Source organism: Apiospora hydei, assembly GCF_038363865.1.
Source record: "Apiospora hydei strain CBS 114990 chromosome Unknown utg000010l_segment0_segment0, whole genome shotgun sequence".
Taxonomy (NCBI): domain Eukaryota; kingdom Fungi; phylum Ascomycota; class Sordariomycetes; order Amphisphaeriales; family Apiosporaceae; genus Apiospora; species Apiospora hydei.
Window position 1 is genome coordinate 2,656,180 of NW_027117369.1, and position 25,532 is coordinate 2,681,711.

General features: G+C 56.0%; 7 protein-coding genes across 7 annotated transcripts; 1 reads left to right on the plus strand and 6 right to left on the minus strand.

The window, feature by feature from the left end:
• Positions 1-47: 47 nt before the first annotated feature.
• On the plus strand, positions 48-1,038 carry PG997_015068 (uncharacterized protein; the record flags this gene model as incomplete). The annotated part of the gene is made up of 2 exons (XM_066819382.1): positions 48-584; positions 703-1,038. The coding sequence occupies 2 exons, from the start codon at positions 48-50 to the stop codon at positions 1,036-1,038; spliced, it is 873 nt and encodes a 290-aa protein (XP_066661570.1).
• Positions 1,039-1,443: 405 nt separating this feature from the next.
• On the minus strand, positions 1,444-3,322 carry PG997_015069 (ferulic acid Esterase/Feruloyl esterase; the record flags this gene model as incomplete). Its single annotated transcript, XM_066819383.1, has 3 exons — positions 1,444-2,483; positions 2,547-2,878; positions 2,988-3,322. The coding sequence occupies 3 exons, from the start codon at positions 3,320-3,322 to the stop codon at positions 1,444-1,446; spliced, it is 1,707 nt and encodes a 568-aa protein (XP_066661571.1).
• A 1,631-nt stretch (positions 3,323-4,953) lies between these two features.
• PG997_015070 (uncharacterized protein) lies at positions 4,954-6,024 on the minus strand (the record flags this gene model as incomplete). Its single annotated transcript, XM_066819384.1, has 2 exons — positions 4,954-5,488; positions 5,594-6,024. The coding sequence occupies 2 exons, from the start codon at positions 6,022-6,024 to the stop codon at positions 4,954-4,956; spliced, it is 966 nt and encodes a 321-aa protein (XP_066661572.1).
• Positions 6,025-8,252: 2,228 nt separating this feature from the next.
• Positions 8,253-10,179, minus strand: PG997_015071 (homeobox domain-containing protein; the record flags this gene model as incomplete). Its single annotated transcript, XM_066819385.1, has 2 exons — positions 8,253-9,738; positions 9,812-10,179. 2 exons carry the CDS (start codon positions 10,177-10,179, stop codon positions 8,253-8,255), a joined length of 1,854 nt encoding a protein of 617 aa, XP_066661573.1.
• A 10,399-nt stretch (positions 10,180-20,578) lies between these two features.
• PG997_015072 (uncharacterized protein) lies at positions 20,579-21,970 on the minus strand (the record flags this gene model as incomplete). Its single annotated transcript, XM_066819386.1, has 3 exons — positions 20,579-21,123; positions 21,170-21,598; positions 21,892-21,970. 3 exons carry the CDS (start codon positions 21,968-21,970, stop codon positions 20,579-20,581), a joined length of 1,053 nt encoding a protein of 350 aa, XP_066661574.1.
• A 569-nt stretch (positions 21,971-22,539) lies between these two features.
• On the minus strand, positions 22,540-23,022 carry PG997_015073 (actin depolymerizing protein; the record flags this gene model as incomplete). Its single annotated transcript, XM_066819387.1, has 1 exon — positions 22,540-23,022. One exon carries the CDS (start codon positions 23,020-23,022, stop codon positions 22,540-22,542), a length of 483 nt encoding a protein of 160 aa, XP_066661575.1.
• A 600-nt stretch (positions 23,023-23,622) lies between these two features.
• Positions 23,623-25,255, minus strand: PG997_015074 (uncharacterized protein; the record flags this gene model as incomplete). The annotated part of the gene is made up of 5 exons (XM_066819388.1): positions 23,623-23,775; positions 23,855-24,129; positions 24,159-24,277; positions 24,380-24,545; positions 24,988-25,255. 5 exons carry the CDS (start codon positions 25,253-25,255, stop codon positions 23,623-23,625), a joined length of 981 nt encoding a protein of 326 aa, XP_066661576.1.
• Between the last annotated feature and the right edge of the window lie 277 nt (positions 25,256-25,532).

A 25,532-nucleotide genomic window follows, 5' to 3' on the forward strand; every position in this document is an offset into this window, starting at 1 on the left:
CACTTACACTTACACTTACACCCATCCCTACCCGACACATACACAACATGGCCGCCCCCGCCCCAACCCCAGACGAGTTCCGCCGCCGCTACTTCACCTTCATCGCGCCCAAGTACGCCCACCTGACGGGCAACACGACGCGCGACGTCTTCGCCGCGGTGCTGCGCCAGCACGACCTGTCCCTGACCGACGCATCCGTGATCCACGACAGCGCCGCGGGGCCCGGCACCGCGACCCAGGCGCTGCTGCCCTGGTGCGCCGAGCGGGGCGTCGCCCCCAAACGCATCGTCCTGACCGACTACGTGCCCGGCATGCTCGAGAGCGCGCCCGCGTTCGTGACAAACCACCCCACAGTCGAGACCCACGTCGCCGACAGCGCGGATCTCGCGGCCGTGTTCCCCGAGGATGGCTGTCTCACGCACGTCTTCGATAACTTTAGTCTGTCCACCTTCGGCACCAAGGAGCAGCAGCTCAAGGGCCTGGCCGAGAACTGGCGCACGCTCAAGGCGGACGGCGGCGTCGCCGTCTTCACGACCTGGAAGAGGTTCGCCATCTCGGAGCTGATTACCGCCGCGCAAGCAATCGTAAGTCCCCTCTCTCCCTTCTTCCCACTCCCTTCTGTCTCATTCTTTCTGGGTTTTCCCACCCGTTTTCCCCCTAAAACCAAAGTCCGACCTCCGCTAACCTGCATCACGCTCACAGGTCAAAGGCGACGCCTGGGCCGCCGCGCACGCCATCCCCATGAACGGCCCCGAGTTCGTGGCTGAGGGCTACCTGGCCTCGATGCTGGCCGAGGCCGGCTGGTCCCCCTCCAAGATCCAGACGAGCATGGTCAAGTTGGTCGTCACGCGCGACGAGGACGAGCAGGGCCTGCTGGAGTTCATGCAAGTCAGCCCGCCCGCCAAGGCCGCGACGGCCGGCTGGAGCGAGGCCGAGGCCGCGCGCTGGCCCGAGGCCGTGCAGCAGGCCGTCGACGCCGCAAAGAAGGAGCATGGCGGCATTTACGGGGAGGCTTGGGTCGTGATCGCGAGGAAGTAGGAATGGGGAGTCATGAGGGGGTTAGGGAGGGGGCAAGGGAAACGTAAGGGGTACATAAAGAGCGCACATTTTGGTCAATGGGTATTGTGATATTTTGGGTTTTGGCGAGCGTCATCCTATAGCTGCCAGGTTTGAGCATCCAAATTGGATTTCAGTCGAAACATGTTTCGTTGCGGGAATCAATCAATTAAGCTTCCATTACAATGGAGCAGAATACGTGAAAAAGAAGCATTCGCACGAATCATGGTCCAGTTTGAGATCTCCCTCGGAAATCTTTTTATCGCATGCCCGCCTGATTACTAACTGTTGTTGCCTGTCATTTTCCTCTAATAAATCCCAATCCGAAAACATTACTTCCCATCCTACATCCTCTTTCCCCGGTCTCGCGACGAACGGAAAACGACCTTATTCCTTGGGACACTCCCAGCTCTCCGGCTTGTTCACGTCCTCCTTGCTCGTGCCGATGTACCTGGCCCGCTTGGGGTACATGCAGATGGGCCGCTGGCTCTCGATGCCTTTCGCGCCGTCGTCGCCGACGAACTTGGTCCCGATCAGCTGCTCGGGCGCCTGGTCCTCCTCGACCCAGCGCATCATGGCGAGCACGACGTCGTGCTCCGCGTCCTCGTGGCCCGGGACCGAGTGCGTGATGTTGGGCAGGTCCTGGCTGCCGCCCGCGATGTACCAGGGCCCGGGCCCGCTGTTGCAGTGGCCCATGCCCGGGATCAGGAAGAAGCGGTAGAAGTCGGTCAGGTCGACCTCCTCCTTCTCCTCCTCCTTTTCGGCACCATCGGCACCTCCGCCTCCGCCCATGGCCTGGTGCACGTTGTCGTAAAACACCCGGCTGCTGCCCGTCGGGATCCCCAGGTCCGCCATGCCGTGGTACATGATGATCTTGCCCCCGCGCGCGCGGTAGGCCGCCATGTCGAAGTCGTCGGCCGCCGCATCGCCCGGGTCGACGCGGTCGGCCTCGAGCACGTCGGCGTACGTGAACTTGGTGTAGTCCCAGTTGCTGTCGTTGTAGACCCAGTTCTCCCACAGGCCCCGGCCCAGGCCGCTGAAGCTGAGCAGCATGCCCGACGGGTCCGCGCCGAGCGGCAGGCCCGGGAACACCAGCGTGCTGCCGTTGTCCTCGCGCCACTCGTTGTACACCTTGTACACCGTCTGGACCTGTTCGGGTGTCAGGCAGTCGGTCTGGTTGGCGGCACTGGCACTGGCGCCGGCGTTACCGGCTTCGTCGGCGCACAGGAGCTTGTCGTAGTTGAAGTTGCAGCCGAACGTGTCGCTGATGATGCCGTCTTCCAGCCCGTCTTGGCCGTCGCACTGCTTCAGGATCTCGGACGTGATGGTCTTGATCAGGGGTTGGCCGACGTGGTGGGACGCGTTCTCGGGGAAGTTGTACAGGGGCGCTTGCAGGGTGAAGGCGGCCAGATGCGTTGTCCACCAAGCTATTGACAGTACCGGGTCAGTCCTATTTAGTTCACAGTATTAACTTGCAACGTGAAACTTACCTGGCGCTCCGACGACAATACCATCGAAAGACTCGGGGTGATGCTGGATCTCCTTCAGACCCTGTCGACCACCGGTCGAACAGCTCGCGTAGTACGAGTACTTGATCGTCGCCACCGCCTCCGCCGCGGTGGAGTTGGAGCTGCTACCGCCGTAGTAGGACGCGACCATGGTCTTGGCCAGCTCGATTGAGCCATGCATCGCCCTGCTGCCCCAATCGATGAGTTTCTCCGGCTGGTTCAGTCCCCAAGTCGCATCGAATGCCGTGGCGTTGTGGCCAGTGTCTGTCGACATGGTCGCGAACCCATGGTGCGCGAAAATGTTCATATCCACCCTAGATGAAGAGGACGTATGTCTTAGCTTTACGGGAAACGTCTTCGCTGTATGAAAAGCAGCCATGAGAGAGTTGAGGGAGGGAGGGAGAGAAGGACGCAGAAACTCACCAGTTAATACCTCCGCCGAACCCGCCGTTGCCCGTGGTCAGGAACCGCTCGTTCCAGCCCGAGTCGGGCAAGAACAGGCCGAAGTTGTACGAGGAGCTCGCCGAGGACTTGACGTTGACCGTCACAGAGCAGAGGGCCGACAGGTTCTTGGCCGGCGCCGGAAACGCCTTCGTGGGGGGCCCGAAGGTGCCGCCGGCCGCGACGGGGGTGACGTCGCGCACGCTGGCGGCTTCGTTGCCGGCGATCATGGTCTCGAACCGCTCTTTTGTGCATTGCGCTGCTGCTGTGGCGGCAGAGCCTGCCAGCAGCAGTAGTGGCGCCTGGGCTGACAACATCGCTCTCGGTCGATCAAGGGGCCGGATCTGGGATGAATCTCAGGAACACTTGATGCGGTGGTTCTGGAGAAAAGAGAAGCCCGCCGGCCGGGGCGAGTCAGGGCCGCGCATCTTTTATATATGTGACGGCACTCAGCACGGGATTTTCTTCTTCTTCTTCTTTTAATTGTCATCTACGGAATTTGCCCAGACGGCACATGCCACAAAGCACCGAACCCAGATGCAGGCGATAAATTGGAGCTGGTTGCAACGAAACGACGATCGAATGCGGGGTGCGGGAAATGGAACATGAGGATGCATGGGGATATGTATGATGCATCGCTACTACTATGTACTACATCCTGGCAGCGTGTGTTGTATATACATTGACAGGGCATAATAGCAAGTACATAAGCGACGACCCCAATGACTAGGCTCGGCCTTTTCATGGTGACGTATCGTGTTCCTTGTCCTGCAAGCCTCGATGGACGATGATTGATCATTTCGTCGGGTTGCAGTCCCGATGGGGAATTCCCAAGTTTCCCAACGGGCGAGATTGGATTAGGGGATGATAGCGCGGTGGGTGCCTGTGTCGGGGATGCTGTCTAGCGTGCGAAGCACAGGGTGCACAGCCAGCAGGAAGAACAATGGTCGAGTTTTCGGCATGATTGGCGGACCTTAGCAGGCCCCATTTCGCGCCTATTAGCCTGTTAGCTCGAGGGGGAGAGAGGCAAGGAGGGTCGGTAGGGGCCGAATTAGGGAGAACGTCTCGCAGGAGGAAAAAAGAATGCCCGCTTGTCTTGCCTTGTTGCTTCCAAGTTCCCACCGGCTAGCTTTCCTCCCCCAGGCCTCAAGCAGGTAAGCAAAAGAACATGCCCGCTGACTTCTCGTTGTCGGAGCAGATTGTCGGACTGCGGTGCGACGCCGGTTGGGAGTTGGAAACAGGCCCCCACGTTGGAGGCTACTTTTGCGTCTTAGCGTCGCGAAGAATTGCCGGCAGTTGGGCGACGACGACGATCCTATTTGGAATTGGTCACATAAGGCCCCCGACAAGTGTGTCAGGCTTTGCTTACTATCTCATGACTGATGTGACCAGTAACAGGCCAACATCATACAAGGAAACCTCGCACAGATATGAAAGCCAGCATTCAGAGTGACGCTATCGCGCATACTTTTCGAGCGCTTGCAACTCCGTGATGCAAACTTGAGACAGAAGGGATGGCTAAAGCATATGTATATCCTGGCATAACCATGGGAAAAGGGTATCATTTATAATTAGGAATTAATACTACACTCTCGTCTCCTCACCTCCACGGAGGAAAGACAGACTTATTACACTGCTACCGTGGCAGACATCACCTGATGAGAAGCGTCTTGGGCTCTACCTCGCCAAAGTCGTCCCGGAAGTGACTCGTGTGGCTTGTCGACGGGCTCTCCCTCATCTCGCGGCTGCCCTCCATGACCCGCGGTCCCTTGAGACCCTGCTCCCTCCCGATCCCGGCCCCGAATGCGCATGTGATTCGACGCTGGCAAACGAGCCGTCCGGGCCCCGGCGGCCCATGTCGGCATGATGGGCATCTCCTCCTCCGCCTAGCTGTCGCGTCTGCGGCGGACTACTAATTGCATTGTTATCACCAGGACCATCCCCGCTGCTATCCCCTCTCCTCCGTCGTTCGGCCCACCTCCTCCCCCTTCCGCGAGAACGCGACGAACCCCAAGAACGAGATGGCCAAAACACAAACCACAAACCCCGCGACGATCCCCGCAACAGCCCCCGCCGGAAACGACGATCTCGGCTTAGGCGGCGCGAGGGTCACGATCGGCGATGGCTCAGCCGTGGGGGAGGTAACCGCCGCGTCCATGCCCATGGCGGCGCGCAGCGAGTTGGCGTCCGACTCCGCGTGCAGCGCGAGGTCGCCCTCGCGCCAGACCATGTAGAGGGCTCCGCGACGGCCGTCACGGTCCCCGTCGCGCGCTCGAGCACGGAGCGGTGGTCGTCGAGCCAGCGCGTCGCCGTCGCGTTCTCCTGCGTGCCGACGCAGGCGTACTGGGTCGCCCCCAGGGCGTTGCCGTTCCCGTTGCCGTTCCCCGGGTACGCCGACAGTGTGGCAGTTCTGGAGCGTCCATGTCAGTCTTGAAGCGAGAACGAGAACGGTCTCCAGGTATGCTCGTGTTCCCGTCTTAATGCTATCTGCGTACGATGACAAGAAGAAATAAGGAGAAAGGGTAGCACCAGCTTGGGAAACCAAGAGAGAGGCGCGGGACAGGAGAAAGAGCAATAGCCATACTTACGTCGCGCAACAAGCCCCCAAGTAAAAAGCATCCTCCGGCCCCGGGACCCTGGTCACCTTCGACACCGTCGCGAAAGCCGAGCGGTCCGGGCAGACGCCGGCCGAGTACGTCGCGCGCGCCGCGACGCGGTAGGGCTGGCAGGTGGCCCAGCCCTCGCCGTTGTGGGCGCGGTCGCTGTAGATGACGGAGGACTGGGCCTCCTGGGCCCCGGACCCAGACGAGACAGGCGGCGGCGCCGCTGCTGCGCCCGAGGAGGCGGTGATGATGTCCCAGTACCAGTCCGTCGCGCAGCCCGGCGGCGGCGTGTAGCGCGTCAGCAGCGCCGGCGCCTCCGACAGGAGCGCCACGGCCGACGCGATGGGGACGGCGTAGCCGCCGCCCGTGATGGTGGCGATGGTCGGGGGCGGCGGCGGCGCCGCGGGGCTTTGCATGGCGGCGGCCAGGGAGGCGCGGGCGCGGACGCGGGCGCAGACACAGTCAGAAGAAAGGGGTCGTCGGGCGGCGGCGGCGCGCCTGGTGACGGGACTAAATGGCGGGCCCAAGTAGGAGTAGGAGAGACGACGAGCGATACACCTACTACTACGGCTGCTGCTGCTACTAGCGATTGGTGTGTTGATTGAGAACCATATAGCAGCATCTCCAACAAGACAAGACAAGATACTTTCAGCCTCTCAGCCTCCCTGGAAACCTAGTACACTACGTACTGGCAGTGTGGTGGTGTGTAATGGGGGAGACTTTTGGGCGGTCTCTCTTCTTTCTGCTTGCCCATCTACCACCCCCTAGACGCTAAAACAGGCGAAGCGAGAAAGGAAGAAAACGCCGTGGTGTGGAGGCGGCCGCACAGTCCGAGCGAGGCACGCGAGAATCGTGCGATTTTCCAGCACGGCGCGGCGGCCAGGGTGTGGGTAGCGTCCGCTTCTCGTACCTGACCTATCTATTGGAAGACGAGCAAGAAGAGCCAGTACAGTGGGTTAGGAAACGAGAAACAAAAAAACCAGATGCCCTAGAGAGAGGGAAGAAGGCATCGGCCCCGCATCGTATCATCATCTATCCTCCTCTTTTCCCCGTGAAGACGGATTTGAATTTCCTTTCGCGGGATGGCGCTTCCCCTACATGTCGTACCCTGGTGCCGGAAAAAGGCCCGTATCTGCCTTTTTGGGGTTTTTGCTGGCGACTGGCTGGGCACGCATGCGGCACAGCAACCTGTCGGTCGTGTGGGGTATTTCTCGGGTACTCTAGTGCTTACATCTTCAGAGGAAGGTCGAGTGCCAGTCATCACTCTAAAGGGAGACGGCACTTTAAGGGGGTCTCGCTTGCAAGGTAAGGATCTATGGTCGGTAATCGCGGCAGCCATCGATCATGCGGATGTCATGGAGCCCTCCGATAGACCTGCCGGAGAGATTTCGTGAAATGGAGCCATGAGAAATATCCGAAGCACATCTACCTACCAGAAGCGGCAAATGCCACGACAGACAGCAGAACCTCCAAAGTCCGCTTCGACATGACCAGTTTCATCCACGGACGTCAAGACCACGCGAGAGTGCAAGTTTCGATATGATTCAAAATTGTTGTATAGAACTATGTACATGAATTAGAATGCTCCCCATGGAATCGTGACAAGTAAAACCAAGTAATACATGAAGCTTTCTATACAAGAGTCTGGAGATGTTGCTTCAAAGCGCCATTCACGGGTGACTGTCCGTTCACTGTAAAACAAAACCTCCCGTACTTCTTATATTCTGCTTTCATATTGGTTCAAGCTACGAAACCTTTCCAAGATCTGCTTAACCTTCCTAACCTGGTATCAGTATGCAGTCATTTGCTTTCTTCCTCTCCCCCTTCCCATCCTCCCCGGACGATAACCCCTCCTAATGAGACTCAACCACCACTCTCAACAACTCCAAGGCTGCCCCAGGGGCCAGCTCCGGCCATAGTAGACCCAGCCTCCCAGGCAACAGCCACTAAAAATTATTAACCAGAAAACCCAAGCCTCCTGGGCTTTCACCATATTCATCTAATTTTTCTCCACCCGCAGCCAAGATAATAAGATCGCTTTATTTGATATAAACGCGATGATAAGAAAAAACGTCGAATCGACTAAGACGTGATGGCAGATATGTTTGTAAAAAGAGCAAATCCAAACGATTGCGAACAAGGGGCCGATAGACACCGCGCAATTATTACAGCTTTTTGGTGCGTGCAAGACGGACACCATAGCCCCAGGTAGAGAAACACCCACCCGAAGGTCCGGGCGTGTGAAACGGGGTAGAAGAAACCAGATGCACGACTGCTGTGCCAGACACGCGAGGGCATGTGTCAGCGAGGGGAAGTCGTCATTCGGAACATCGTGGCTGACGGAGTTGATGAATTGGGGCAAGAAGAAAGACCTAAACCGTAATGCCGGGAGGCTGCCCTGACAGAAAAATTCATATCCAAATGCCGAGAACAAGGAGATATTGAGCCGCCAAAATAAAAATCAAGAGGTATATCCCCAACAACGCCAGCCGACATGAGAAAGCATCGAGATTCCGTACAACACCGCATATACACACGCCGCAAGAACACATGTGATCCAAGTTTCCTTGGAGCCAGCGCCAGACGCCATCATTTCATGAGCGCGGTACGAAGCCGTATCGCGAGCAAAAAAGAGAAACCAGCCTCACTGTTGCTGGTGAGGCATGTGCTCAGGCGACATGCTTGACGGATCCATAGAGTCGAATTGTACAAGTTGGTTCATGTCCAGGTCTCCCTGGCTGCCGTCCATGAACCCGGGTGAGTGAGGGTGCATGGGCAGGTTGATGGTGTGCTTCGAGTACATCTCATTCAGGCTGTGGCCATCATCGGAGACGGTCGAATCGCCCATGGGGTAGAGATCGGCCGACGCGCTGCGCATCATGCCCATCGGCGGTGACTGCTCAACAATGGCTGGGTCACCGTGGTTGAATGGGAGAGGGGAAACAGACTGCGGTACCATCGCGGGGTTCACCATGGGCGACAGGAAAGTGCTGCTGTAAGGCGTGTTGAAGTTGGATGTAGGCAGGGGCGTGTTCTCGGGGCCCTGGGAGAAGTAGTTCGGGCTCGAATACTCAGACGGCGCAGTAGTGGCCGCAGAGAGGGGGTATGGTCGGAGATCCATGCCAAAGCCAGCTTGCGTGTCGATGCGGAGATTAGGTCCAACGGGGCTGAGCTGCTGTTGGGGCTGCTGAGGAACAGGGGCGAAGATATTAGGATTATGAGGGTGGCCCTGGGTCTCGCCGGGGTGTTGGATGTAGAAAGAAGGCATCGGGTTCTGGAACAAGGAGAAATCGACGGGCATGGGAACAGACCGGCTACGCTGTCTCTTGTGACCTGGGCCGCGCATGGCAGGGTGAGGAGGGCTGATTCCCCACTGGGATTCCTGGAACATGCCAACGTGACCCTGCGCAAAGTTGGGTTGAGAAGATGGGCGGTTGCCGGTCGGGGAGACGGGAGCTGATGCTACACCCATCGAGTGACCTTGGTCGAAGAAAGCGTTGGGGTTGTGGCGGTTCATGAACGACTCGAGCGACACAAGCTTGGCCAACTGGCTGCTGAGAACCTTGGGGTTTCCGCCGAGGTGATGGGTGTAGCACTGAGTTGCCTGCTGGTCCTCGGTGAAATCACCGCACTGGAAGAAACCGTTGGAGTTGGGCGAGGAATCCATGAAAAAGTTGGGAGGGCGGTTGAGTTCGATGACAATACCGCCAAGCTTGTTCGCGTCACCCTCGTTGCTGTCCAAAGTGATGCTCTTGATGTGGCTGAAGTGATACTCAATCTTGTACCCGGCCTGGTCGTTGTTGATGTAGTAGGTCATGGTGCACTTCTCGGGCGAGTAGAAGATGATGAGATCCATGGTGTTCTGGCCAACGCGGGTCCACTTGCCAATGCTCAGAGAGCGGCAGGTGAGATGGTGAATCAGAACCTTGCCTTGGCCGCTTTGGTCGCCGCCCAGCATCATCGAAGAACCGTAGGGGATGAGACCAGTTCGGCCGAGGAAAGCGCCACCCAGGCCCTTGCCGGACTCCATGGCCTGCATCGCGAGGTATGCCCTCATGGATTCGGGGATCGAGTCGATGTCTTCGCCGGTCTCAAGGCTCTTCTTGGCCAGCAACTTGATCTTGGCACGGCTGATGAGAGATTGGTGTTAGTGAGATTCCATCGGGCAATTCGTGGTCACGGAAGGGATGTTGGTTGACGTACCGGTTCTGGAACCAGATCTGGACGGAGCGTTCCGTCATGTTGATCTCATCTGCAATTCTCTCGCGGACAGTGGCTGTGGGCGTGGGGTTCTTGCTGAACTCCATCTCCAACGTGGTCAACTGGTCTTGCGTGGCGCGCTGTCGCTTCTGGTTCTTCTGCTGCTGGGTGAGGGTGCTCTTCCGCGGGGGCCGTCTGGATGCGGAGCTCGGGGTCTTGCCACTGGCAGACGGCGACGGAGATTCACTGTTCTTGATGTGTTCATCACTGGGTGATGTGGAGGAAGCCGGTGTCAGAGTGACATCAGACTGCATTTGGTCCATGGCAGTTGGGGCCATGATCCCGTGTTGTTCCTCTTTGATGGTATTCATCATCGGGGATATATGTTATTGACGAATGTCGTCGAAGGAGTGTGTGTTTATAGTATGAGTAAGTAAGGGACGCAAGATCGCGTAAGAATGTCCAGCAGTCGAGATCGAGATAAGGCTGGCAAGTGTGATTAAGCCAAGTTTATCTGGGTCGTTGATGTTCCCACCAAACTGTCCAGGAACTCGATATATAACGCGGTGGTTGAAGCCTCGACGGCCGCTGTGAAAGTCTTCGGGAAGAAGTGGTATAGTGCTGTTCAAGGAGTGTCGTCCAGATCCGAGCGCGTCTGTCTGGGAAAAGGATATGCCGTCTGTGGTCTGCTGGTGCCCGCAAAACAGGGTATGGGTTGGGTATGGGACCGTGTGGTGTCAAGTATCAAGCCGAAGGAACGTAATGGACCCGAAAGGAGTGACGGAGTCCGTAATGGCTAGAAGTTGCAAAAGGGAGTGTGTGGGTAAACGAAAAGGAAAGACAAGGGGAGAAAGGGGAGAGGAATTATCGATTAACGACAATACCGGCAAGAGTTGGGAGAGAAGTTGAAGATGTTGGGATGGTCAAGAAAGGGAAAGGGAGGAGGAGGAGAGAAGGGGATTGATTAAGCCTGGCCTGGCGAGCGAGGGTTGGTGGGTAGGAGGCACACTAAAAAAATCCCGAGCGAGGGTAGCAGTAGCGAGTACATACACTGTATCTGCCTCCCTCATCCCCGTCCTGGCCGCCGATGGGATGGGGAGCGGAGGGGATGGGATGGGATGGATGTGCCTACCTGCCCTCCTGCCCTCCTGCCTGCCTACCCAACGCGACTGGCTCACAACGTGCAGGGTGTCAGGCGGCCTGGCTGCCACACCGTCTCTTCTCTTTTGCCCATCCACCCCATCCTCCGGGCAGTGGCTAGAGTGGGCACACGAGCCAACAGTCGATGCATGCTTCACAAGTTCGCCAGGGGCGCTCCACTCGCCCAATGCAGGTACACACTGTGCGCATCGAGCCGCCCCCGGCACGGTGTCTACTCTGGCCTCTCGCTGGCAGAACTCTGGCCTATCCTGTCTGCCTGTCTGGCTGTTTGCCTGTCTGCTTGTCGGCCTGTCTGTGGGTGGGGTGGAAAGTGCCTGTCTTCAAGAGTCCCATGTCTTGGCCCCGAAAGTCAGAGTGGAAAAGACCGTGGCCGTCTTGTCTGACACGATGAGACGCGCGGGTAGGGTAGGTAGGGTAGGTGAGATTCTTCTCGTCTTGCTCCTAGCTCCTAGCTCCTCGCTCCTCGCTCCTCCAGAGTCAGTACGCAATACAACGCGCAAGACGCAGGTGCGATCCATTCTGTGTGACCTGGCCGTGACGGTCGGCGGCTATGTGTCAAACGATTGATAGACATCCATCCATTACTTCATGATTTCGTCTCGTGTTTTGTACTTACACGCCCCCAACTTGGTCGACTGTTGATCGCCCGCTTATTTTTGTTTTTGTTCCAGTCACTCAGAACAGCTTTTTTTTTCGACAGTGCAGTGAAACGGGCCTTGATTGGAAACATGCATGTACCACGGTACCTGCCTAACCCTGCCCCAATGCCCTGCACCCCTGCACCCCTGCACCCCCCCTGGCTTACCCGCTAGCCCGCTTTGAGACTCGGCCCCTCCAGTATTTGCGACGGGCTTAGTACTGTTTGAAAACTGCTCTAGTGGGAGAAGGGCCAGGGGCGCAAAACCAAGGAAACTAGGAAACCCAGAAGTGCCCCCCTACCACTTTCTGGGACCTAGTTCCTTGTATCGAAAAGCTGTCGCCCACTGTCAGAACCAACACGGACTGTGAGCCGTCCTGGCACCGGAGCCCGTCGTTTGCAACTAGAGGATGATGTACCTGACCTGTGCCTGTATCCGTAGCCATCCCGTTCGCGAGTGGATCGCATGGCTCAGCGCACAAGTGCCTACGGTAGGTAGCGCAGCGTAGCGTGGTAGTGTCGAGAGCCGGCCAACAGATCAGCCCAGATTCCATCGTCCCTTGCAAAGCAGGGGGGCACTTGCGATAATACATAGTAATAGACAGCAGCAGTAGCAGTATCCGTAGCAGTAGCCTGGCTACGCGGTGCTCGAGGCTCTGCCAGAGTTGCAGTATGGAGGAGCGATGACAAAACACATCGATGGGAACAGTATCCAGCAATGCGGAAAGGGCTGTGACCGTGACGGCGCCACAGCTGGCTCGCTGGGGAATTTGCTGCGAATGATTCGGTCTTCCACATTGGCTGACCCGTTTCATGACTCCTGGCCTCGATGGGAGAGAGAGAAAAAAGGGGAGTCCTGTCCTGTCGGGTCGGAATCCTTGAGACAGGTCATGTTTGCTGCTACGATCGCCAGTCCGTCCAGCAGAACGCATAACAACCATAGATAGAGAGCCCTGGCACCGACAAACAACTCTCGAAACGGACGCATTGACATGACTGCCGAGACAGACAGCCAGAGGTATCCAAGTGTGTATGCCAGAAGTGCTAGCCAGGCTCGCCTGGCGTGATTGCGATTGCGCGCACGCACACAGCTGCATAAGGCTACCTGGCAGTGTACAGTGTTGAACCGATAGCACGATGGCAGGATGGGCTGGCCGAATTGAGCGACATGTCTTGGACATCGGTCATCAAGTTCTGCACGGATGCTGCGGGTACCCGGAAGGATGCGAAGGGAAGGCTTTTGGAGGGGGGATGGTGGTAACGGTAGTGGGATGGGTTGGGATGAGATGGGATGGCATGGCATGAGATCGGATGAGTTGCGACCAAATGGTTTGCTTGCACAGGACAGCGGCTTTTTAGTTTCAAACGAACGATAGATATCTGGCAAATTTGGCGGTTGTATTCACTTCCTGTCACTCCCGAAGATGCAATTGAGTTCTTTTCCCTGTCGTTTCTTTTCTTTTCTTCTTCTTCTTCCTACAGGAAGGACCTCAGCCCAGATGTCCAGAAAGATGTCCTCTGCAATGCTTGGGTCTGTCAGTCTGTCCCGTCTCGGGCTAGCCCCTCTGCGTACGCATCTAAGGCGGACTGGACTAGGTTAGCTTGGCGATGACAACGACAGGATGGATCGAACAGGCAGTAGCCCGACACTGTACTGTCTTTACACGTAGGCTGATAGGCCGGCGTTATCTGTGCAAAGGATCAAATCGGAGGCGGAAGTGGACATGGGATGGAGCAGACCGGCAAAAGGAGGAACGAGAGGCAGAGGCAGAGGCACTGCTGCTGACTGACGAGCTGACTACTGGCCCCTGGCATCCCCATCTCCATCTCCATCCGGCTGGGTTGAATGATTCGAGGCTAGAATAAATCCTTCCGTTTTGGTATTGATCTGTGTGGTGTGCGTAAGAACTCAGAAGTATCGATGTGTGCGCGAGTGCGTGTCACGGTCGGGGTCGGGGTCTGCTGGCGCGCGTGGCCGAGTTCCAAGCGTGGTGTCAAGCACCAATCAGAATAGGGACAGGCCGCTAACCCTAGGTTGGCTGGCTGTTAAATGCATGCTCCGCCCCCCTGTGCAGCTACTGTCCCTTCCATCCCCTGCCCCTGCCCCGAACGAAGCCCTGCTATTGAGAAGGCTTCCATGGCTTAACTTTGGTTTCTTCGCCTTCTTTCGATTGTTCGCGACTCCATAAGCTAAACCGCCAGAAAAGGGGTTTTCCTCCAAGATACCTACCCCCCCATCCGCCCAGGCATTCCGTCTTCCAGGACAAGCCAAGCCAACCCCAAACTTCGTGCATATCAATTGATGTAGGTCGTAGTAGTGGTAATCGTAGTACTGTAAGTATGTATACAATGCCAAGGTCACCTGCTCCTTCCTCCAGCCCATCGTCTGGCCTCCCTTGCGCCGAGACTTTTGTGAGCCAACACCTGCGCCAGACCAAGATGGCCTCTTGATCACGATGGCACTAAACATCTCCTGCCTTCTTGCTCAGGCCCAGAACGTGATGATATCGTCATCAACATGCCGGATCTTCCCAGGGTCTCAAACCCACTTGGACGCCAATGAGCCCAAGCGTACATAATATTAGATGTCTGCTATGTATGTATGTATGTACAAACTAAGTATGTAAGTAGGTAAGCAATGCTACAACACTGTACAGTGCATACTCACCAAGGGCGTTCGCCAGACTCCTTTTCGACGACGTTAAGCTATCGGCCAATTGCCGGTTCATATGATATTTTGAGACCACTTCAATCCAGCCACTAACCTCGGAATCGTTCGGGCTCGGGGCCACGATTCAATCGAGACCAGGCTGCCAGGGGCACAGAAAGCATATTTTAGACCTTTATCCATTCTGCCATCCCATCCAGTGCCAAGCGGCCAATCTTTACATATCCCAATGCAAAACCGGCTTCTGCCCCTGTTGCGGTTATCATCGATGAGGGAGTCATGACATATTGTATCTACCTACATACATACTTACCTTGTGTAGACTTTCTCGCCTTATTTGAGCCACAATATAGAAGGGGAAGAGGGCGGGCGACCTGTCACTTTGTAGGCCGGGACCTGGCAGTTTGTGTGTTGCGTGACTGCTTCTCTCTGTCTTGCCGCAATGCCCGCCCGCCTGCCCGCCTGCCCGCCCGCCCTCGCAGCCTTGATTGACTGCAGTCGTTTTTCAATCGAGGCCCCAAGGGCCCCAAGGGGCCCAAAAAGGAAGGCCCCCACCTTCCCCCCCATCCAGCATCGAACCCTGTGCCTGCCTTCCACTACTCTTTTTTGCATCTCGTTCCTGCAGTAGTCATCCGAAAGAGCCACTCTTCAGCTCGCACTGTATTGAATCATTCCCCCAAGTCTCCCGTCTCCCTCCCCCATCCGCGTCATTCTGTTTTAGGACGTCGAGCGATGCGACCTTGTCCAACACCAACAGCGCAAGCTCAAGCTGCATTTGATCCGCGGCCGACAATGACAAGCACAGCCCACAGACGTCTGCCCATCGTCGCCGCGAGGCCCAGTCATCGCATTCTGCCAGGCGACAACAATTGGGCAGCTCTCATTCTGCTCCGGGTCCAAACCCTTTCCGATTCCTCCCACCCCATCGATCACCACCCCCTTGCCTTACCAGGCGAGGCGACATTCGCGCGTACGCAAGAATTCCTTTGGGCTGACAGGCAGAGAGGAACATTGTCGCCCAAGTCAGTCAGCGTGCGGCTAGCCTAAACCCGCCGCCTCTTTCGAGCCGATAATGCAACACTCCCAACAGCATGGTCCCTTGCTTCCAGTCCTTGTAGCTCCCCCGTGTATCAATTGCCTTCGGCGCTGTCGGGCTGTGGCTTGCTCTGTCAAGGAAGCCGTCGTTCAATGCAAACAGGCCCAAGCGAGCGACACAGACGGGGTACTGTACATCAAAGATAAGGTTATGGGTAGCCAGCCAAACGTGCAATCCCTCTCCTGGAATGAATTACCGTACCTGTCATGAAGCCCAGCACTCAGCCGGCTTGATACATAGCTTCGGTGCCGTTCCTGACTCTGGCTCTGACTCTGACTGTGAAACCGATAGACTCGTCTACTCCATATCTTTTTCTTCGGTGGCATGCAGATCACTACACTACCTACCACATACCTGCAATTTCACGAGAAGTCAGAATCGAATGCCTTCGCAACCCTGAACCACATTTCGGACATAACAGTATTCGATTCTTCCATACACTTTCCTGCCGGCTTCCCTATTCTCATGCCTGTCGGGGTCGGAGAGACCGTAAAGCAGCATCAATGCGCGACTCCACGAACTCACTGCAGTAACAGGCATTGACTGCAGTTATACGGGTCGGACGGGGATGGATGACCGTTGCGTGACCCGGGGTGGCTTGTTCGGTACGTACAGTAGCATCAGCGCTGATCATCACAGTGCGTGCATGTACTGGTCCCCCCATGCAGGCCCTGCTAGCTGCTAGTGCACAAGTTCCAACGCGAGAAGAGAGAGAAAAGAGCCACGCGCATCGAACGAACCTGAATCGGCAAGTGGGCTCCCATGTTCCTCAATCCAGTCTGTCTCCAAGCCACCCGACTCAGAAGGAAAAGGAGTTGGACGGCATTCGTGCATGCGACCGATTCTCTCAGAAACCGTTGGCTTGGCTTGACATGATGCCATTACAGTTTATACGGTGGAAATTGATCCTACTGTCAAGTGGCACAATTGTCTTTGCCTAGGTAGCCAGGTTTCATCTGCACGCCGTCCAGTCTCTCAATTCATTGATTATTGAAAAGTTTAACTATTCATCAGGTCCCCAGAAACACGACTGAACTCAAATCCATTCTCCTTGGGCTCTCCAAGACAGCACCCATCCCTTTCAAATCACAGAGGCCAGAGACAGCAGACACAGCAGCTCCTGTCTTGTCCAATGGTTCGTTTGGCCTTGCTCTTCAAGTGGACGGGTCTGCCTCTCGAGTTCGGTTTCCCTGTGAGATGCGGCATTCTGTTTGGAGTTTTGCTGGTGAATTGAATTTGGGAGTGTCATTGGCTAGAATCGCGAATCGGGCGCGAACATCTGACGATATGGCCCCCTTTTCTATCTTTGCACGCCACCTTCCGAAAATAAACCAAAGGCCTTTCATCATGGCGCCCTACCCCTTAGGAGTGCTTCTCCCACTGGTCAGCTTACACCATTTGCCCGCCTGGCGCAGCTCAGCTGCATTGGAGCTGTAAGTGGTTTCATGCGCTTACAAGGCCGGTGCCATTGAATCCAGACGGCATGAATGCTAAGGAGGCCCGGGGCCAATCGCCGCATAGCGGCATGCACGTCCCCCTGTGTACCTGCATGATACGATCGGCAACAAGCTGCTCGCTATCGACCTTGGGATCTCACTGGTGGCTTTTTGGATGCAACCTGCTGGGGCAACGAACCGCTGCACGCATTGCTCATGATCTGCCGCGCCGTTCGTACCGTAATCAATATTCCAACTTAACCGAGCAATGTGGAAGGGCAGCATCGAAGGCCATTATCGAAAGCCTGCACATATTGATTTTTGACTGTTATGCCCCTCCATCAGGATGCATACAGGCTTTATGCAGATAGGAACCGTTTTCTCGGTTCAACTCCACCGACTCTTAGACAGTATTACTGACCACCTCCTTCTTGTGCGACCGTACGGGACGTGACGACGCGCAGACAGTGTGGGTTTACTAACCGAACCCTGTGTATAGGATTCATCGTGGCTTGCCGATTCCAACGGCACCAGGCATCCTCCGCAGGGAGGAGCTATAACAGACAGCGTTATTGCCCTGCCAAGGCCGTTCCGGTCATGGGAGCGACTCATCCGCGGAAAGAAGAAAATACGACTGGGCCTGCGGACGGCGCACGTTGAAAGGCGCTCCCGGACGATCCACGACCGTCACTTTCTGAGAGCTCGGAGCTGAGGGGCAGGGCAGCTCCCTTTAACGAGGAAGTGTCACACACTATCAGTCTATTGTTACCCAAAACCCCTAATGAATCAGAAGGTAACCTTCTGAGTGGAACGCGCTCTTGCGACGAACAGAGATCCGCCTTACCAGGCACGGCTGCATGGGCTGTCGGTTTTCTTTTTGAGGGGGCCGCCTACGGTTGCATTCCAGATGAAATCTGACATCTTTCTGGAACACCTACAGGCACTGCGTCACTTCGGCGGCGGATCGGCACCGGCATGTTCATCTGATGTTCATGATGGCGGCGCCCCCGGCCCAGGAAGGATGCTACAACGGTTGCAATTCCCAACGATCAACGAACTGGCACCTGGCACCACCATGTATGCCCGGCCATGTGCTCGCAGGATCATCCCCGTGACGTTTATAGTGTAGAACGAAGATGTGGACATATAAACTTATTCTGGCAAGCGGATCAATCATGCACCGCCAACTCGGCCTGGGATCCCCCTCCTACTTCCAGCCCGGCTACCCTTCGAGTGAAAAGCCCACCCGCGCATTGCATACTACTTCGGGAGCCTTATAGCGAGCCCACCAGGGAGGGCCGTCTGTCAGTCGGTGAGGCCTGGAGCTCGGGCTGTGTTCTACCTTTTTCTTTTCATCCATTTTACTACAGGCCTGGGCTGGGGGCGTTAGCGAGGGGGTCATGGGTCATGTGAAACAGCTTGTTGCTATAACGATGCCGACTTATAGGTGTGGGTTTCCCGCACGCAATACCTACATTTTCAGACAACTCACAAGAGGAGTATGTAACCAGAGAGAGGCGGCTCCGGTTTTCGCGGCCTGTAGGTATGGTTGGTATGACACACATCATTCTCGGGCGCTCCTATCTCTGATCATGTTCGACCGATCGGCCTTCCCATCTGGTTTGGAATACACGGGGAAGGGGGTTTTGGGAGGGGAGGGCTTCTTTCCTATCCATACCTGCACTGATCTTGCATTTCTCACGATCGTTTACCCCGTGAACGTTCTTTTCTTTCTTTGTCGTCGCTACCGCACGACGCGACGGTTTGGGACGTTGCGGCGGTTCTTCCCGCTGTGGGTGCTGCTGCAGATTCACGAGGAGCGGACCCGGGTATGGGATTGGGATGTTACGCGCGTACTGTTTTGTTCTACATCCCATGCGACCGCTCCTTCTTTCTCTCTTCTCCTGGAATCTCGTGCTTCATATGAGCTGCGACGGGGAATGTGTGGTGTGTTATCTCTGGGGAACTGGCGGAGCAAGTCCATTCATTCATTGAGGGGGCCAATTGCTGGCGGTCTAGTTCGCCTCGGACTTCGAGCAAGACGACGCCGGATCTTGCCGCTCGATATGAAAGGACTTGCTTGGCTGGAGCTTTCGAGTGGCTGCGAAACTAACCCCTTGGCATTTCTCGCCCTTGTCTCTCTCTATCTAGGCGTGTGAAGGTGTGAAGCTGATGTCAACTTACCTTACTTACATGTGTGCCCAATCGAGTATGTGATACGGCAGTAGTAGACTACGCCCGGTTGGCGACAAGGAATCGTAGTTGCACCTCGGAGTAAGAACCCCTTGCCTTCCTTCCTACGACCACGCTGCAAGGGGGCAGACGGCACAGCCAGTCTGGTCCATTGCACTAGTCACGATCCTCCGTATCCCTTATCATCATGGTGTCCGTTGGCTAGCTAGCTGGGTGATACTGGCGGCAGCACCAGATGTGGCAGGTACTTCGGAGAAAGACAGGCTGGTATAGTAATAGTATCGTAGACTCAATGAGTGTATCTACCTATATGACACACAGTCGCATACGCGGAAGCCGGCCGGAGGAGGGGGGCCAGTCCGGACCGAGAACGGATGAAGATGTTGCTGGGTGCCGGGTGTCAGCTCCTCCGCCTCCGTCTGCCATTGAAAGCAGATCGTTTTCGTGACGAAAGAACTTGGTTCATTCATCTTCTTCGTCCTACGTAGTGACTTGTGATGTACAGGCTTCGAAGCCTTTCGACAATTGTCTGCGACTTACCCTTTTCCTGTTCCCCAACATCAACAACTGCATCATCTTCGGCTAGTAAGAACTCGTGGCAACGCTAGAAAATGTCGCCGAGGTCGAATGACATGAATATCTCTAGAGTATGATTCTTTTCAACTTGTTTTCATTTTCTATGTAATGTTATTCTTTGTTTAGCGATGCGTGGTTTGGTTTTGCTTGCTGAAAGCTCCATTTGCCTACTTCATCCGCGCATGGCCTGCTACGAGTAGGTCACCTTGACCCCAACAAGACCATTGGCATTTCCCTGATCTAGCAGTTATGTAGACCGAGAGTGGGAGACGATGCGACTATATCTCTAGATACATGTATATACTGTTTTTGAGATTTTGCTTCTTCCATATATCTCCCTTATCCAATGTTATCACAAGCTTGCTTCAGTTCGTCTAGGTTTCCAGAACCCCCAATAAACACCATGGCGGTGGTAGATAGTAGCATACAATCCTAGGGGAGGGAGAGATATTCCCAAGTCAAGAGATCTTTCCGGCTTGGGTCATCGCGAAGAAGCCAAATGGAAGATTCCCAGAGTGGCTGAAGTACCGCATCATTCCTTTGGGAGACCCGCGAAATTAACCCTGTGGTGCAAACAAGGTGGTCTTCTTGTACTAGACCTTCACGAGTGAACGACGAGCCAATATCTTCCAATGGAAGGAAGGGGCGAGGCTACCCTTGCTGGATCTCATGACTTCCGTTGAAGGTTCTGGCTTATTCACCTTCTGCCAAACATCGATACCTACCATTCATTCACCTGAGTATGTCGTGATTTAAATACCGTTCGAATGAACTCAACAATTGGCCAGTTGAGCAAATACGGCATAGACGCAGCTGGACATGGCTTCCTCGACTGAAGTAGTTTGCTACCTCACTCAGCCTTGTATCCAGGCATCGTTCACCTTGTGCTCGTGTATCCCTGGCAGCCATCAATGTTCGCTCACGATTAAAATAGATTCATCGTACCATTTCCATATACGAAAAGCTATCTGATTTCCCGAGACCCCAGCAGCAAAGCCCTCCCTCAGAGATCCTTCATGACCTCCCCGACCGCCTTGGCCGCCATCCGCTTGCGCTGGTCCTCGGGCAAGCCCGCGCTCATATCCCTGACCGCCTGGAGCTTGCGCATCATCCCTTCCAGCTTCTGGACCTCCGCCTCATCCAACTTGTCGTCTCCCTCCTTGATGGCGTTACTTTGGCGAGTTTCGGCCCCATCTGGCCCTTGCTTTTTCTTTGGCTGACTGGGCGGCTCCCCGTTCATGAAGTCTTCTCCTCCGTCATCCTCGTTTTCTCCGCCACTAAAGATGGCCTTCTTCAGGCCCTCGAAGTCCGCGCGGCCGAAGCCGAAGTCGAGGCTCTCGGGGTCCAGATCCGTGTCCTTGCTACCATCATCGCCATCTCCGTCCAGGGCTGCCTCGAAATCCCCAAAGTCGGAGCCGAGATCATCGTCACCCTCTACTTGATCCCACTCGTTGGCTTCCAAGGCCTCCTTCGCGCGGGGAGATGCCAGTCTTTTCTGTTCAATGAAACGGATTAGCCAGTGACTTGACATGCATGGTGTTGAGACAGCTTGGAGGCAAGAGAAAAACCAAAGCAAATGAGTATAAACACCTACCTCCGAACTCGTTCCTCGCCTCGGAGCCCTTGGCCCGCACCTGCACGAACTCGAGCCCGCACTCCGCCGCGCACCCATCCCACTCGTCCACATCATCGATCTCGCCGACCCCGACGCACAGCCCGACGCCGTCCCAAGCCCAACCTCCGAGCCCCTTCTGGACGACCTGGCCGACGTGCTCGATGAGCGCGCGCGCGGCCTTGGCCTCTGTCGAGTCGGGCTTTAGCGGCAGCGGGAAGACGACGACGAGGCCGCCGAGCACCTCGAGCACCTCCTTGGCCTCGGCGGACAGGAACGAGGCGGACCACTCGGCCGGGTCGGCGACGAGGTCCAGCCAGATGGGCACCGAGGCCGTGTAGTAGGCCGTCTTGAGGGACAGGGTGTGGGAGGCGCCGGCCAGGGTCGTGCCTGCGGTTTCAGGCGCGGAGCCTGTCAGGTCTTTTTGGCACATGTTAGCCCAGTAATTCCCAAAGACAACCGCTTTCACGTGGTGCGACCGAGAATGGTCGTAGTCAAGTTGTCCAGGCCTTATCCTTGGCTGGGTTGACTGCTGGTATCCCCGATATATCCCCAGGCCGCTTGGCAGTACTGCCAGCTGGTGACACTGCGGTAGCCAAACCGTTGCAGTTGAATCGGCACAGCAGTTGGAGGATCCACCGACCGTTCTTAGATCTAGGTAGTGGCAGGAGAAAACACGACGGAACATAAATCAGACTGCGTACCTTTGACAACCCTACTCAGATGAATGGAATCATCTTCTAGCGAGACGGCCAATATGCGCCGTGGATTGGAGATATCCATTGTTTCTGGGGGTGGTTTGCTGATGTTTGGATTGCACAAGTTGATGGAGGGGCACACACACACATGGCTGACGGTTGAGGCTGCACACCTAGACACGTCCTACCCCACCATTCCTTTAGGGGATCGCCGAACCCTGATTGATGACTAAAGCCACTGTAATTGCAGGTGGTACAGGGGCCAGAACAGGGGACCAGCGAGCAGGAGGGACGGGACGGCAAGCGAGTCGAGAGGCATGTGGCATTTGATTCAATTGATTGATGGCTGCACCACACTGACGTCTCTGTCTGGAACTCTACTCTGTTGGCGCAAACAACCGGGTCAAACTGCCGTGCAGTTGAAGGTTGCGTCGGGAATACTTCAATTGACTGACAGTCCTCTAAAATAGATGCCGTGAATCTCTATTCTGCAATGACCAATTCGAACCGTGTATGCATCCAAAGAAATCGATGGTGGCTGTATCGACGACCCGACGCCTTCCGCCTCTATTCCAAGTATTCAATCCCGTAATGCAGCCCGCTCTTCTTTTTCTAGGTACCTAAGGTCGGATTCCCCCGCTCTTTTCGTCGTTTCTAGGTAAGCATCGCTTTTTGTCTCGTCTTCCTCCTCCCTTTTCTAACCGCGACCGCCATTGTAATCGGCGCCCCCGCGGCGCGCAACCGCTTGACGATGCTCTCCTCCTTGAGCTCGCCCTTGTTGCTGGCGGTGACCTGGATGCTGTGGTGGGCGAAGACGTCCTTGACGTGGCCGGCGTGGATGCTGACGCCGGCCTTGCGCATGACTTTGGTGCTCTCGCCGATCCACACGACGAAGATGAACTTGACCCGCTTCGACTCGCTGTCGTTGGCGTACTCGACGCGCGCGTACGCGTACTGCGCCTGCCCCTCGTCCAGCCGCTCCGCCAGCTCCTCCAGCCCGCCCGCGCCCGTCGCCGTCAGCGCCAGCTTGTCGCCCCGCGCCTCGGCGTACGAGAGCAGGACCCAGTTGGTCTCGTCCTTGTCGGAGCGCACCTGCTCGTACGCCGCCTTCACCTCGTCCAGGTTGACGCACGACATGGTGTGTATTTATAGAGATGTATTCGGATTCGATCGATCGAAGTCGGGGTGTTGTAGGGAGAGAGTTCAGAGTCTGACAAATGTCAGAAAGAGAGACAGAATATAGAAAGAGAGTTGATGTCGGTTGGCTGACGTTTCCAATGCACGGGGGCGGGTGCAAGGTAAGAAATGTGAGGATTCTCTGGCCAAGACAGAATAGGGAGAGAAGCGTTCGTTGAGACTATGCCCATTCGAACTACTGCAGTTTCGGCCCCTGCTGAGGGTCTCATCTCTCATGCATTAGGGGTCCTGTCAGGTCCTCCCCCTAGCACCTTTCGCAAGTGGCGCCACCTGGCCCGAAGCTAGCACGAACACCCAGCTCCAGGTCACCGCTACTGCTGACTCGTTGGGTTGGTCTCCTCGACACCTTGTGAAATTGCTTACATTGACGACGCTTCGCCAAGTGGGATGCGTGTCTTGGATTATTGCTCTGCTGATTTCGGATATCGTACGGAGTACAGTCAATCTATGTAGAAGTTCTTCGTGTTTGCGTCTCGGGGATCCAAGGCATCCCCCAGAGTTCAAATCTAAGTAGGTATCTACTGTATGCAACTCCTCCATCTAGCAAACATCCATCCTCCCGCTGTGCCTGTAATCAAACGCCGCCAACACCGCTTGACTGTAAGCCAGCGCCGCGAAAACCACCATGATATGCATGATCTGATGGCTCGCCCCGAAAATGTCAAAGACCTTGGGGTGCCATTTCTCCGGTATCTGCCACCAAGTATTACGTCAACATCAATTCTTCTCCCCCTCCCCACAAAGTTTAGGAAGAGAGCCTCGCGGCACGTACCTTGAACGCATACATGACCACCCCAACCCCATTACACACCACCGTGGCCCCGATCCACGGCAGCCCCAACCGCCGGCCCTGCTCGTCCCACCCGCGCGCCGCCGCCCCGTGGCCCAGGGGCACCAGGAACGAGCCGACGCCGAACGCGGCGAACAGGGCGGCGCGCGCGCGGGGCCCAGGCGCGGGCCGCCGATGCCCGGGTGGAACGTGGCGAGCGAGCACAGGATCGCGAGCAGCGTGGTCACCAGGACGTACGTCGTTGCTGCTGTTGATATCTGCATGCCGTGTTGTTGGCAGGGTTCACCGAAGTTGTAGTAGGCCAGCGGGACGGTCGATCCCCACATCAGCAGCAGGATGCCCTGGAAGTCGAGCTGCATGCCGCGCGCGTAGACGGGCGGGCTGTGCGACATGAATGTGTGGAAGCTGTTGTTGATGTAGGACACATCCCCAAGAGGGTTAGCAATCTTCGGATCTGCTTGGTGACTGACTAGGTAGGTAAATTCAAGAGCAACGCTATTCTCTTACATGGTAGACAGCGTGAAGCAGATGGCCACCCCGCCAAAGTAAATACTGCACACGACGATATCGGCCGTGGTAGCGACGGCATAGCGGGGCGGGATCTCGGTGTGGAAGATGTGGTACGGGAGCGACAGGAACAGCAGCGCGCCCACAACATGCGAGAAGATGCTGACTGTAAGTCAGTCAGTACTGGTACTTATGCGGCCACAAGAAGAATATCTCAGGCATACCGGTCTCGTTGTGTAGGTACGTCCAACTCCGCAAGCAGTCCCTCCAGGACCCCGTCTCCTGTCTGTGCTCGCCCGTCAACAAATGCATTCGTCTTCATCAAGGGGATAGACACCAGAACCAACCTGTATCCAGTCCGGATATGTTCACTCCCTTCCCTGTACATGTCCGCAGCAATTGTCAGGAACAGAACCTCACCAAGCCTAAAGGGGATTGAGAGGACACCACCACGACCCTCTCATTCTCCCACCAAGAAAAGAAAAGGGGCAAATAAGTGCACATACTGTCGCCACGGCGCTGCGAAAACACATGTTAGCCATAACTGTTCAACCGGGCTTTCATGCCATTGCACTATCCCTCCATTCTTCCCCTGTCCTCAAACTTACAGATCGCATCCCACTCCAACAACGACGAGCCGCTCTTAGCAGCGCCAGGACTTCCTCTGCTTTCCTCCCCGGCCTTCTTCGAGTTCGGGCTCATACTAATCCTCTTGTCCGCCTGCTGCTGCTGCGCAAGTGCTTTCTTCACCTGCCCACTCAGGCCAGCACCACCACCACCACCAGATCCTCCCCGGTTCCGCCTCTGGGGCCGAGACGCCGCCGCCGCCAGAGCACCGGCCGAGTGGAACTCGGAAGACAGTATTGTCGAGGTCATACTATCGCGAGAAACACGAACGAATGCAAGAACCGAAGTTGATTGTGATCCCTTGGCACTTGGTCCAGTGGCGAGAGCCCTGTCACGCAATGATTGCCTGATAGCTAAAGACGGGTTTGAACCCCAATTCAACGTGCACCCCTGGATATCAAAAACCCGTACATCCACGGTCAAAGGCGAAGAAGAATGAACAAACCAGCGAATGAGCGAAGAAGGTAACTTTTGGGACTGTTACCGGCCACCAAAACAAACCCGCACCGCCATTTTTTGTGCATGC